The sequence below is a fragment of the Colobus angolensis genome, unplaced genomic scaffold (assembly GCF_000951035.1).
Source record: "Colobus angolensis palliatus isolate OR3802 unplaced genomic scaffold, Cang.pa_1.0 Scaffold176, whole genome shotgun sequence".
Classification (NCBI taxonomy): domain Eukaryota; kingdom Metazoa; phylum Chordata; class Mammalia; order Primates; family Cercopithecidae; genus Colobus; species Colobus angolensis.
The window spans coordinates 4,821,380-4,834,638 of record NW_012114888.1 but is presented as its reverse complement, the minus strand read 5'-3'; the positions used below and the strand labels follow the sequence as shown (position 1 = coordinate 4,834,638).

General features: G+C 43.4%; 2 protein-coding genes across 5 annotated transcripts in view; one reads left to right on the top strand and one right to left on the bottom strand.

Annotated features, from left to right (window-relative positions):
- The window catches only part of LOC105509487 (protein SSX5-like), a 58,421-nt gene extending 46,000 nt beyond the window's left edge, over nt 1–12,421 (top strand). For 2 of the 3 annotated variants that reach the window (XM_011938734.1, XM_011938735.1), the window contains exons 5-8: nt 6,657–6,706; nt 8,681–8,816; nt 11,233–11,337; nt 11,814–12,421. In XM_011938734.1, the coding sequence (XP_011794124.1) occupies nt 6,657–6,706; nt 8,681–8,816; nt 11,233–11,333 (287 nt within the window). In that variant the 3' untranslated portion in view covers nt 11,334–11,337; nt 11,814–12,421. Of the gene's footprint in view, nt 1–6,656; nt 6,707–8,680; nt 8,817–10,373; nt 10,450–11,230; nt 11,338–11,813 lie in introns of those variants that run through there. The other variant, XM_011938733.1, reaches the window with a different exon arrangement.
- LOC105509486 (putative protein SSX6) overlaps nt 1–13,259 on the bottom strand; it is a 47,977-nt gene that overhangs the window by 19,017 nt on the left and 15,701 nt on the right. The window lies entirely within an intron of this gene.

Here is a 13,259-nt window from a genome sequence, read left to right as displayed (position 1 = left end):
CCATCTGTGGCCTCTGACCTTTTCCCACTCGAAGACATGTCATCCCCGACTTGGGCCAAACCATCAAGGGTTTTGTTACTGGGAGCTGTTCTGAACTCCCAAATAGCTGGGATTTCAGGCGCCCACCACCAACTCCTAGTAAAAATGGGATTTCACCATGTTGGCCAGGTTGATCTCAAACTCCCGACCTTAGGTGATCTGCCTGCCTCGGCCTCCCAAAGTACTGGGATTACAGGCGTGAGCCACGGCGCCTGGCCCAGTCTTTCTATTCTCTATCTCTGGAACTTCTTTTCTTTTTTCTTGAAATGGAGTCTCACTCTGTTGCCCAGGTTGGAGTGCAGTGGCACAATCTCGGCTCACTGCAACTTCCACCTCCCAGGTCCAAGTGATCTTCCTGCCTCAGCACCGCTAGCAGCTAGGATTACAGGCATATGCCACCATGCCTAGCTAATTTTTTAAATTTTTAATAGAGATGGGGTTTCACCACGTTGGCCAGGCTGGTCTCAAACTCTTGACCTCAGGTGATACACCCACCTTGGCTTCCCAAAGTGCTGGGATTACAGGCATGAGTCACTGCCCCTGGTGTATCTCTGGAACTTTTATTGGATGAATGTTGAAACTTCTGGGATCTATTCTCCATTTCCTTTATTATTTTCATTTATTACATTCTATTTTGTAATCCTTTTCTGTTATACGGTGAAGTAGTGCCATGCCTGAACACATTTTTTTCATTGGGTTGTTCCAGTTTCTCTTATTGATATGCAAAAGCTCTGTTGTATATTAGAGACAGTTGTTACTTTTAATTTGTTGTGGATGCTTCACCAATTTCCCCAAAATTTGCCTTTTAAAACAGTCGTTTATGGTGTCTTTTGAATTAGATGATACTTTAATTTTTACATTTTTAAATTTGTCAGATTCATTGTTTATAGCCTTGGTGTAATGTCAGGAAGTGCCTATGCCAACTCAAGATGTCTTACACGGTAATATTTTCCTAAATTTTCATCTAGTTCTTTATGACTTCACATTTTCACATTTAAGTCACTGAATTTTTAGAATTTATTATTTCATGTGGTTCAAAGTAAGGATTTAATCTTCATTTTTTCAAATGGATAGACACTTGTCAAGCAATCATTTATTATACAACCCATCATCTTTTGCCCCTGTTCGGAAATGCATGCTGAAGTTTGCATATAGATTAGCTGTTTCTTGACCTTCTATTTTATTTCACTAATAAATGTTTCCATGTGTTTTCATTTTTGATTGCTGCTGTAACAAATTTTCAATAGCTTAGACAATGCTGGGCATGGTGGCTCACGCCTGTAATCCCAGCACTTTGTGAGGCCGAGACCCGTGGATCGCTTGAAGTCAGGAGTTCAAGACCAGCCTGGCCAACATGGTGAAACCCCCTTTCTACTAAAAATACAAAAATTAACCGGGTGTGGTGGCACACGCCTGTAATCCCAGCTACTTGGGAGGCTGAGAGAGGAGAATCACTTGAACCCAGGAAGCGAGGGTTGCAGTGAACCGAGATCACCCCACTGCACTCCAGTTTGAGCAACACAAGTCAGACTGCATCTCTCTCTCTCTCTCTCTCTCTCTATATATATATATATATATATATATATATATAGCTAAGACAATTTTTGGAAAAGAAGAGTAAGGTGGGAGGAATGGCTTTACCACATTTCGGTACTTCTTATATTATATAGCTACAGGAATCAAGACTGTGTAGTATTGGGAGAAGAATAGACACATAGATCACTGGAACAAAGTAGAGAACATAGAAATAGCCCCACCCTGATTTTTTACAAAGAGACAAAAAGAAGGAAGGATCATCTGCTTAACAAATGGTGCTGGAGCAGTTGCATATCCATAGGCAAAAAAAAAAAAAAAAAAAAAGACCTAATCTTCATATTTTTATACAAAAAAAAAACCTCAAGTGGATCATAGATTTAAATCTAAAATATAAAACTAAAAAAAAAAACTTTTGCAGGAAAGCACAGGACAAATGTCTGAGATCTAGGGCATAGTCAACGGTTCAAAAAGCATAATCCATAAGGAAAACAAATAAATTAGATTACATCCAATTTAAAACTTTGGCTCTGCAAGAAACCCTGTTAAAACGACGAAAAAACAGGATCTGGACTAGGAGAAAATGTTTGCAAACCACATATCCAAGAAAGGACTCACATCCAGAATATATAATGGATATGCGTAGTACTCTCAAAACTCAACGGTAGGCTGAGCGTGGTGGCTCAAGCTTGTAATTTCAGCATATTGAAAGGTCAAGGTGGATGGAGGGCAGATCCCTTGAGGCCTGGAATTCAAGACCAGCCTGGGAAACATCGCAAAAACCCATCTCTACAAAAAATACAAAAATTAGACTGGCATGATGATGCCCGCCTGTAATCCCAGCTGTGTGGGAGGCTGAGACATGAGAATCACTAGAACCTGGGAGGTGGAAATTGGAGTGAGCCAAGATCATGCCACTGCACTCTAGCCTGGGTAACAGAGCAAGACTCTGTCTCAAGAAAAAAATAATAATAATTTAAAAAACCTCAATGGTAAAAAATACAAACAAATAATCCAATTAGAAAATCATGAAAAGATGTGAACATACATTTCACCGAAGAGGAAACAAGCAAATAAGCACATGAAAAGATGTTCAACACTCATTTGCTTCATTAGATACAAATTAAGACCACGATGTGGTATCACTACACACTTATTACAATAGCTAAAATAAAAGACATAGTGACAACACCAAATGGTGACAAGGATGCAGAGAAACTGGACATCTAGTAAAATGCTTCTGGGAAGGTAAAATCTTACAGCCACTCTGGAAAGCAGTTTGGTAGTTTCTTATAAAACGAAACATGTAATGACCATACAATTCAACAATTACACTTCAGAGAAATTAAAACGTATGCCCATCCAGAAACTTGTACATAATTGTTCATCGCAGCTTTACTGTAATAGCCAAAAGCTGGAAATAATCAATATGTTCTACAATAAGCAAATGGTCGAACTGTGGTACATCTGTACCTTGGAATACTACTCAGTAATAAAAATGAACTATTGACTGGGCCCAGTGGCTCACCAGCCTGGGAAACATAGCAAAAGGCAGGATGTTGCATGCCTGTAATCTCAAAGCTGAGGCGGGAGTATTGCTTGAGCCCAGGGGATCAAGACCAACCTGGTCAAACAGCAAAATGGTCTCTACTAAAAACATCAAAAATAAAAATTTTAGTCGGGGCGGGGTGGTGCATGCCTGTAGTCCTGAGATCGAGGCAGAAGGATTGTTCAGTGTGCTGGGATTGCAGGTGTGAACCACTGCGCCTAGCTGATTGTTGTATCTTGAAATGCCCCACATTCTCTCTAAGTGATGGCGGGCTCTTGTAGTCTCAGAAATTCTAGCTCTCTTCCTTCTAATAATTTACAAGTCACCCAATAATAGCCTCTAAACCCGTTCATATTAGAGATACTCATTTTTCTTCAACAGAACAGAAGCCCCCATCCCTCTGCCTGAACAGATCCATCACCAGAGAGACCATGTTATCTCTGGGACTTTATATATTGAGTGGGGGTGTCAGAATGCCCCCACTCAATACAATTACACAGTCACATCTCTGCCTCCCCAACAGGGGTCTGTACATCTTTCCGGGTAAGCCTAGTCCCAGGGAAACTACTAACAACAGTAGCCAACCCCCTCCCAAAGACTCAAGGCTGCTATGCCCATAGGAAACCTGTCATCCCCAATCAACACTTCTCCCAGAGACCCCTGGCTCCCTGTTTCCATCTGACTTCTCCCCTTACTCACGGACAGATAAGCCCTGGGTGGAGAAATGCAACACCTGATTCCAGGTGACTGAGTGTGACCAGCCTTCACAGATTTCTCCCTCCACAGGACCAAAGGTCCTGTGGCTGGAAAGACTCAGGCTGTTTCTCTTGCAGGTCACACTGGTCTTGGTGCCATTAACAGAGATGACGCCTGTGCAAAGAGGCCCAGGGATGATGCTCAAATACCAGAGAAGATACAAAAGATGAGGTGACCTGGAGGGGGCAAAGCAGTGGCCCAGGGAACAGTGGGAGTGAGCAGGTTTCTGAGGAGCAGAGGACAGAGATACTTGGGACAAGGAGCAGGGTCTCAGGGGAGATCTGGACCCTTGGGAGCCTCCCACCTTCACTCTGTCATCACCTAGCATCCCTGGAGACAAGTCTGTGATCTTGCACTTCATTTGGTGACCCTCAGTCCATTCTGGAAGGTGGGAAGAGAGTCAGCCAGCAGCATTAAAGCCCTACTGTGTGGCAGGGGAGAAGCTAGGGAAGGTCCCCCATGTTCTGTCAGTTAGCCATGGCATCAACCAGGACGGATTCTCATCTCCACTTCCCAGATCCAGCACACAGGAAGCGGCTCCAGCTGAATGGCAGACATCCCTAGCTGAGACACTGCCAAAATTCCTTTTTCTATTTTTCCTAGGCCTTTGATGATATTCCCAAATACTTCTATAAGAAAGAGTGGGAAAAGATGAAAGCCTTGGAGAAAATCATCTATGTGTATATGAAGAGAAAGTATGAGGCCATGACAAAACTCAGTAACAGAACGTTCTAGGCACACACAAGTCTGGGGACACATGAGCATCCCTTTTTCTGCTTTGGCTACTTTTTAGGCTGCAGGAAGTACCCCACATTTTCCTTTTGTGAAGAGAAAATTTGCAAGACAGCTTCTGGGTATTCTGCTCTTCTGTATCCTGCCAGGGATGAGGGCAGGGACTGGCCACAGTGGAGCTCATACCTGTATCCTGCACGTTTCTCTCCCTTAGGTGTCTGTTCTGATGAGCCCAGTTGTCTCTGTGGCATCCTGGCACCCTATCCCCAACCCCCCAAACACACACACCTACCCTACCATCTTTCTCTCGGCTTGTCTCTCTCTCTTTTTTTTTTTTTTTGAGTCAGACTTTCACTTTGTCATCTAGCTTAGAGTGCAGTAGTGCAATCATAGCTCACTATAGCCTCAAAATCCGGGCTTCAAGCAATCCTCCTGCCTCAGCCACCATGCAAGTCACCATACCACCACCATATATTTTTATGGATAATAAGTAAATGGTAAATGTATACAAACATGAATGTGAATAAAAAGCCATCAAATTAAGGTGACTGCCTGTAAGTGGAGGAGGGAAGGCAGGGATTGGTGAGTGCTGCACAGACAGCTTCAGCCGTGACTTGTTGATAGTGTGTTTTGTTTGTTTTTGAGGTGGAGGTTCACTCTTGTCACCCAGGCTGGAGTGCAATAAGGCAATCTCAGCTCACTGCAACTTTCCACCTCCTGGGTTCAGGTGATTCTCCTGCGTCAGCCTCCCGAGTAGCTGGGGTTACAGGTGCCCACCCCCACACCCAGCTAATTTTTTTTATTTTTGGTAAAGAAGGGGTTTCACCATGTTGGCCAGGCTAGTCTCAAATTTCCTGACCTCAGGTGATCCACCCGCCTCAGCCTCCCAAAGTGCTGGGATTACCAGTGTGAGCTACCACGCCCGGTCTGTTTGTAGTATTTCTAATATTCTGAATAAATAAATCAGACCTAACATAGCTATGGGGCAATGTTGAGATCTGACTGGACTCAATATTATTTCCTATACTTTTCTGTGTTTGAAATATTTCTTTTTAAAAGAACATGTTGTTCTTCTAAGCACTCTTAATGAATCAAAGGACAATTAAGGAAATGTTACAAGTGAAAAAAAAAAAAAGAAAGAAAATGTTAAAACTGTAGATCCACCAAAAACTTCCAGAGTTTGTCTCATTAACAGCATATGGGTATTGGATAAGTATCTTATGAGTGAGGGTGATGGACACATTATGTAATAAAGATCGCTGTTTTTCTGTATTTATCAAAACCAAATACCCTTCTCATTCCCAAACAACCCCAATTCTCCGTGATGAGCTTGGAAGTGAGTTTGAAAGAGTGATCCCTTTGCGTAGAGATCTTTGTGCATTTCAGGACTATTAAGGGGACATATGTGTTTACTTGCTCTTCTGCTCTGACCACACAATTATAAGACAAGGTCAGAATGTCCAAACTGTCTCCAATAGACCTATTACTCCCCAACTAAACAGGACAGATTCTACATTCTCCCACAATCACTATAAGAGGTCTGAAAATCCAGTGCTTTAGTATCTGCCAAGTTTTTGACATTAAAGGAGTGTCTTTATATTGAAAATATTTCAGAGCCACTGGACTAAATCATCCATGGTTCATCACACATTTAACAGCTTAATTGACATACCATAAGATTCACCCATTTGAAGTGTACAGTGATTTTAGTTGTTGTACATCTTTAGTGGATACAGTTCAGATTCCCAACCAATCAATTTAATTTAATTATTTGGGAAAAAGTAAAAGATACGTAATGGAATAAGATGAGACTATGATGGGGTTTAGTCCCCATTTGATAAACTATGAGATGGATAATTCTGAACTGATCTCACAGATAAATGGACCAACCGTGACTAAACATAATTCAGAAGCAAATCTCAAATAACTCCTCAGTAATGAGTGCACTCACAACCCTCTGCTGCAGAATGCCCTCATGCGACAGAAGTCTCTCTGAAGTTTGGAAATCTTTACGAACAAAGAAAAATTCTGATGTATTCTGTTTTAGTTGAACGTCCTCAGATGACTTTCAGCAGGCTCCAGGGAATCTTCCCGAAGGTGAGTATCTCTCAAATCTAAAGGACCAGAGAACCTTTGTCCCTTCACAGATGTGAACACTGGTAAGAGCGGGAGAATATCAAAAATGCCGTCACTGCCTCCTTCCCCCCATGTCTATCACAACATCTGATGTAGCATCGACGGTTTGATAATACTAAGAGTTGTGATCCTTAATACTTCTTTTGTTTTCATAGAGATGCCAGATACTATTTTAAGCAGTTTACATGGATTAATTTATTTAATCCTTAAGGAGACCTCTATGACGTTGTTTCTATTATTATCTCCAAATAATAATGAGTCACACACTTCGGTTTTCATCCATATAAAAGCCACGTGACATGGCACGAATCTTCTAAGTTGCCTGAGCTCCAGATTCCTGATCCGTGAAATGGAAGTAAAGAATCATAGTTCATGTTATAGATCCTAGCTAACAGCAACATAATAATAAAATGAGGCTATCGTGGTACAGAGATGTTAAAGAATGTTCCTGAGGCACAGTGGCAGTGGTAGTCTAATTCAGAGCTCCAAGCCATTTAAAGCTCATTCACATTTGCATTTGTTTATGAAGTTCAGATGTTGCTCACTAGGGCTTTACCCCATATGGCCTGCTGGTGCTTCTATTGAGACACCCACTCTCGCAACAGGAAGGACCAGCTGGCCTCTCCTCTGTTACCAGGGCCACTCACACGGCTTAGGAATCACTTTGACTGTTGGTCCCTCCCTACTGTGAGCTCCTCGAGGGCCTTGTTTGCACCCTGGGCATCCGGAAGCCCCAGTCCCAGCCCAGGGGATCCCTTGGCGACCCCTGAATGAGTGACCCCACAAGTGCAGATTCAAGTCTGGTTTAGAGGGTAAAGGGATCTGGGAGTTGGGTTGCCAGCATGGAGACTGAATTCAAAGAGGATCATGAAAGGTATTAATTGTTATTATTACTACATTTAAACAGGGTTTACAAGCTCAGAGAGGACTTTCCCTTAGCCTGTTTTACATGTATTGTTCACTATTTCATAAGTGAGAAAGCTGAATACAAAGCAGCTTAAAGACCGGGCATGGTGGCTCACGACTGTAATCCCAGCGCTTTGGGAGGCCGAGGAGGGCAGATCACAAGGTCAAGAGATCGAGACCATCCTGCCCAACATGGTGAAACCTCGTCTCTACTAAAAATCCTAAACTTAGCAGGGCGTGGTAGCGCCTGCTTGTAGCCCCAGATACTCTGGAGGCTGAGGAAGGAGAATCGCTTGAATGCAGGAGTTGAATGTTGCAGTGAGCCAAGATGGCGCCAGTGCACTCCAGCCTGGAAGAGAGTAAGACAGCGTCAAAAAAAAAAAAAAAAAAAAAAAAGAAGAAGAAGAAGAAGAAGAAAAGTAGCATAAGATTGGTGGTCAGTGACACATCCCAGTGCAACCAGAATTGTTATGAGTACCACCTCAGGTAATTCCACATTCAATGTTGGTGCCATATCTGGTACTGCTTTCTTTGCTGTCTAGATTAATTTCAACAAACCATTTATTTACCTCTCCCTTCCCTGTATTCGTCTCTCCACACCATCTTTCCCAGCAGTGTTTTGTCACCTCCCTATGTTTTTACATTTACTCTCCCAGCAGCTATTTACAAGCTTATATGGGATCCCTTGTATTTTACAGAATATCTTCCCTTTGTAGACCGTGTGAATTCTTAGAATGCTATTCTTCTCCAAATCTTCTGTATACAAAACTCTCAATTACATGGAGATTTTTGCTGTTTGCAAGAATGTCAGTCTTAAAAGAGTGTGAAGATAAACCTGGAAACCCTATTCACTTAGGGCATTCCTTTCCCTTCTAACCTCCCAGGTTTCTCTTCATTTAGGCATGTGTAACTCTTCCAGCATTGTTGAGAACATTGACTAAGATAATGCATGTGAAGATTCTTTGTAAGCTCTAAAGCACTATAGAAATTTCACTGATACTGTTCATCTGTGACCTTCACATTATAAAGATCGTGCCCAAGAAGCCAGCAGAGGAAGGAAATGATTCGAAGGGAATGTCAGAAGCATCTGGCCCACAAAATGATGGGAAACAGCTGTGCCCCTCAGGAAAACGAAGTACCTCTGAGAAGATTAACAAGACACCTGGTAAAAGGAAACAAATCGGGAACAAGCCCTCTGGCTTCCCTGGCTATGTTCAGGTGTGTGGACTGGGTGTGTGGCATGGATCCCAGACAAGCCTGGGTCCAGGCTGGGCTGAGGAGCTTGCCTAGCTCCAGATGAGATGTTAGACATGACTTCCAGAGACACAGACTGGAAGTTTTTATATGGAGTTGTCATCCATATAAAAAACCACGTGACTTGGGGCAAGTCTTCCAAATTTTCTCAATTCCAGATTCCTAGTCCATAAGATGGAAATAAAGAATCACAGTTCATAGATTGTTTGGAGGCATTAAATTAAATCTAGAAGCCTGATGACATGAAATATGCTCAAGCAATTCTATCTTTGATAACCTGGGATCATGTCTGACTCAGCTCAATGCCTGATACCCAATACAGGTGTACTTCAGAGATATTGCAGGTTCGGTTCCAGACCACTACAATAAAGTGAGTCACACACGTTGTTTCTTGTTTGTTTCGCAGTGCATAAAAACATTATGTTTACACCACAGTGTAGTCTACTAAGTGTGCAATAGCGTTATGTCTAAAAATGTACATACCTTAATTTTAAAATAATTCATTGTTAAAGATGCTAACAATCTTCTGAGCCTTCAGTGAGTCACACTCTTTTTGCTGGTGGAGGGTCTTGCCTCGGTGTTGATGGCTGCTGGCTGATCAAGGTGGTGGTTGCTGAAGGGTGGAGTGGCTGTGGCAGTTTCTTAAAAGAAGACGACAATGAAATTTGCCACATCGATTAGCTCTCCCTTTCATGAAGCACATCTCTGTAGTATGTGATGCTATTGGACAGCATTTTACCCACAGTAGAACTTCTTTCAAAGTTGGAGTCAATCCTCTCTAGCTATGAAAGTTTTAGATGGCGTCACCTTCCAACAGAAGGCTATTTTATCTATATTGAAAATCTGTTGTTTAGTGTAGTCACCTTCAACAGTGATCTTAGCTAGATCTTCTGGATAACTTGCTGCAGCTTCTCCATCAGGGTTTGCTGCTACACCTTGCACTTTTATGTTATGGAGACGGCTTCTTTCCTTAAACCTCACAAACCAACCTCTGCTAGTTTCACACGTTTCCTCTGTAGCTTCTTCACCTCTCTCAGCTTTCGTGGACTGGAAGAGAGTTTGGGTCTTGCTCTGAATTAGACTCTGGCTTAAGGGAGTGTTGTGGCTGGTTTCATCTTCTTTCCTGACCACTCAAACTTTCTCTGTTTCAGCAGTAACGCAGCTTTGCTTTCTTATTCTTGTGTTCACTGGAGTATTAGTATTATTATTTTCTTCAAAAACTTTTCCTTTGCAGTGTATACTATTATTTCCTTCGAGAACTTTTCCTTTGCATTCACGGCTTGGCTGTTTGGTGCAAGAGGCGGAGCTTTCAGCCTGTCTTGGCTTTCAGCATGCCTTCCTCACTAAGCTTAGCCATTTCTAGCTTCTGATTTAAAGTGAGAGACGTGCGACTCTTCCTTCCATTTGAACACTTAGCGGCCATTGTAGGGTTGTTCACTGTCCTAATTTCAGTATTGCTGTGTCTCAGGAAATAGGGAGGCCCAAGAAAAGGAAGAGAGGCAGGGAAGAGCTCATCCGTGGAGCAGTCAGACCACACACAACATTGATCGGTTACGTTCGTCATCTGTGGGCGCAGTTCCTAGTACCCCCAAAGCATTTACCCACAACAGCATGACTATAGTCAATAATAAAGTAATCGTACATTTAAAAATAACTAAAAGAGTGTAATTGGATTGTTTGTAACACAGGAATAAATGGTTGAGGGGATGGATGCCCTATTTTCCATCATGTGATTATTATGCATTGCATGCACATATCAAAACATCTCACGTACTGCGTAAGTATATACACCTACTGTGTACCCAAAAAATAAAGAACAAAAATTATTTTAAAAGACTAAAAGACAACAAAGACAATTGCAATGATAACATCAAAGCTCACTGATCACAAATCACCTTAACAGATATAATAATAATGGAAAAGTGTAAAATTGGTGAAAATTTCTAAAAAAAAAAAAAAAAAAATCCTGTATCTGCGAAGCACTATGAAAATGAGGTGCCATAAAACAAAACATAAAACATGCCTGCGTGCCCTTAACAAATAGGTCCAGAATGAAAGGCGGTACGGGTCAGCGTTCCCGTAAGTGAAGATGTTGGGAATCTAAACCTCACAACAGAAGGAGCCAGAGGCTAAAACTTTAATTGGCATTTGGCGTGTATTGGTGTGGGTCTAAGGTCTCGGCCTCTCTAGCCAGAGAATGTGAAAAACTGGGTAAAGAAGGCCCATGGACACTTGGGAGCATGGAGGCATCTCCTGTTTTTGAGAAAAGAGAGCCTAACACTCTTTAACCTACCCAACCCTCATCTTCCAACTCTTCTCCATCACAGGACCCAAAAGGGGGAAACATGCCTGGACCCACAGACTGCGTGAGAGAAAGCAGTGGGTGATTTATGAAGAGATCAGCGACCCTGAGGAAGTTGAGGAGTAACTCCGTAAGTGAACCTTCGGCTCATCCCCCACATCCCTGCAGATGGGCTATTCTGTTACGGTACCGGTATCCCATCTTGTCAGTTGTTTCCCAAATCATTCCCTTCTCATAATTTTCTAGGGTACAGCATTGAGGCTGAATGATGAGATTTCCCATGCTTCCATGCAGGGAGCTTTCTACTCCCTGCCCTGTATATCCAGGGATGCTCCCTACCCAGGATGCTGTGGGCTCCCATACCCCAGGTCAGCCCTGAGATGTGGGCCACACCTTCCTCTAGCCTAGGAATGGATAAACCAGGTGAGGAAGTCACAGTGGCATGAGCGGATGGTTCTCTTCGAGGAACCGTGGAAGGTGTGTGCAGGTCCCGAGGTATGGCAGAATCAGAGTGTGAAGGGTCTAAAGGTCAGGAGGAGTTGAGACTGAGTTGTCACACGGCGGGAACTCACTGCCACTTACTTTCCTTCTCTCTTCTTGCCTCAGCCTCAGGGATGTGACACACGCCCATGATGAGAAGCAGAACGTGGTGACCTTTCACGAACATGGGCATGGCTGCGGACCCCTCGTCATCAGGCGCATAGCAAGCGAAAGCGAGTGTTCACAACAGTGCAAAGTTGAGCGTCATTTTTCTTAGTGTGCCAAGAGTTCGATGTTAGTGTTTCCGTTGTGTTGTCTTACAGTGTGCCGTTCTGTTAGATATTATCCTTTTCATTGATGAGCAAGACATGCTTAACGCGTATTTCGGTTTGTATATCCGTGCATCTACTTAAAAAACAAGTATAGTCAGGTGTTCTCTGCATAGAACAGCACTACCCTCCTCTCTCCTCAGATGTGACTACTGAGGACAGTTCTGAGTGCTTAATTTCAGTTTCCTCTGCATTTACACACGTACCACTCACACCCGCACGCGCGCACACACACACACACACACAGTCACACCAAGTACCACTATAAGCATCTCCCATCTGCTTTTCCCCAGTGCCATGTGTGCTGGTCAAGCCCCCCTCACTCCGTTTCCTGTTCAGCATGTACTCCCCTCATCCGATTCCCGTGTATCAGTTACTGACAGTTAATAAACCTTTGCAAACGTTCCCCAATTGTTTGCTCCTCTCATTATTGTGCACACAGGTCTGTGCACATGTCTGAATATTTCTTTAGGAGAGATTCTTAGAAGTGGAATTGCTGTATCAAAGGAGTCATTTATTCAGCAAAACACCAACGAGTGCATCCTCGTGCTGAGCGCTGTTCTAGGTGCTGGAGAGACATCAGGGAACAAGGCAGGCAGATGTTCCTGACCACCATTCTAGAGGAGGATGTTTCCAGTTGGTTGGTTGGTTGGTTGGTTTCTAGGGATGGGGTCTTGCTCTGTCCAGGCTGGAGTGCAGTGGCATGATCATAGCTCAATGCAGCCTTGAACTCCTGGGCTCAAGGCTTGAGCCTCTGCGCCTGGCCTCCAGTTTTTATTTTGATAGAGACCATACACTTCAGTCCTGGAGCAGGATTCTGCAGCAGTGGTTGGGCATCTTGGCCTTCGCTCTCTGAACGATTTTCAAGTTCAAGGTCTGGGACGGTCCATTTGGGAGTATGTGGGATGAGACACAGATGAAATCGTCCTCTGGGAAATGCGGAGGAATGAAGAAGATGCGTGCACTGTAGATCCTGTGATGGAAGGGAATAGAAGAGTCCACTTAATCTCCATGCAGGGGAGCAACGGTGGGAAAGTCCCCTGGACAGAAGCATGAGACTGCCCATCAAGGGTCTCACCAACCAAGGGCCTGGGGGAGTGAGGACGATGATTTGGGAATGGGTCAGTTCTTTCTCACAGGTACCACTGCACGGTGCAGAGGGGAAACAGTTGTGGGGAAGGGAAGGGCAGAGGGGAGTCTATTTTAGAACAAATCGTTGTGTGTGATTGGAGACATTAAGGCT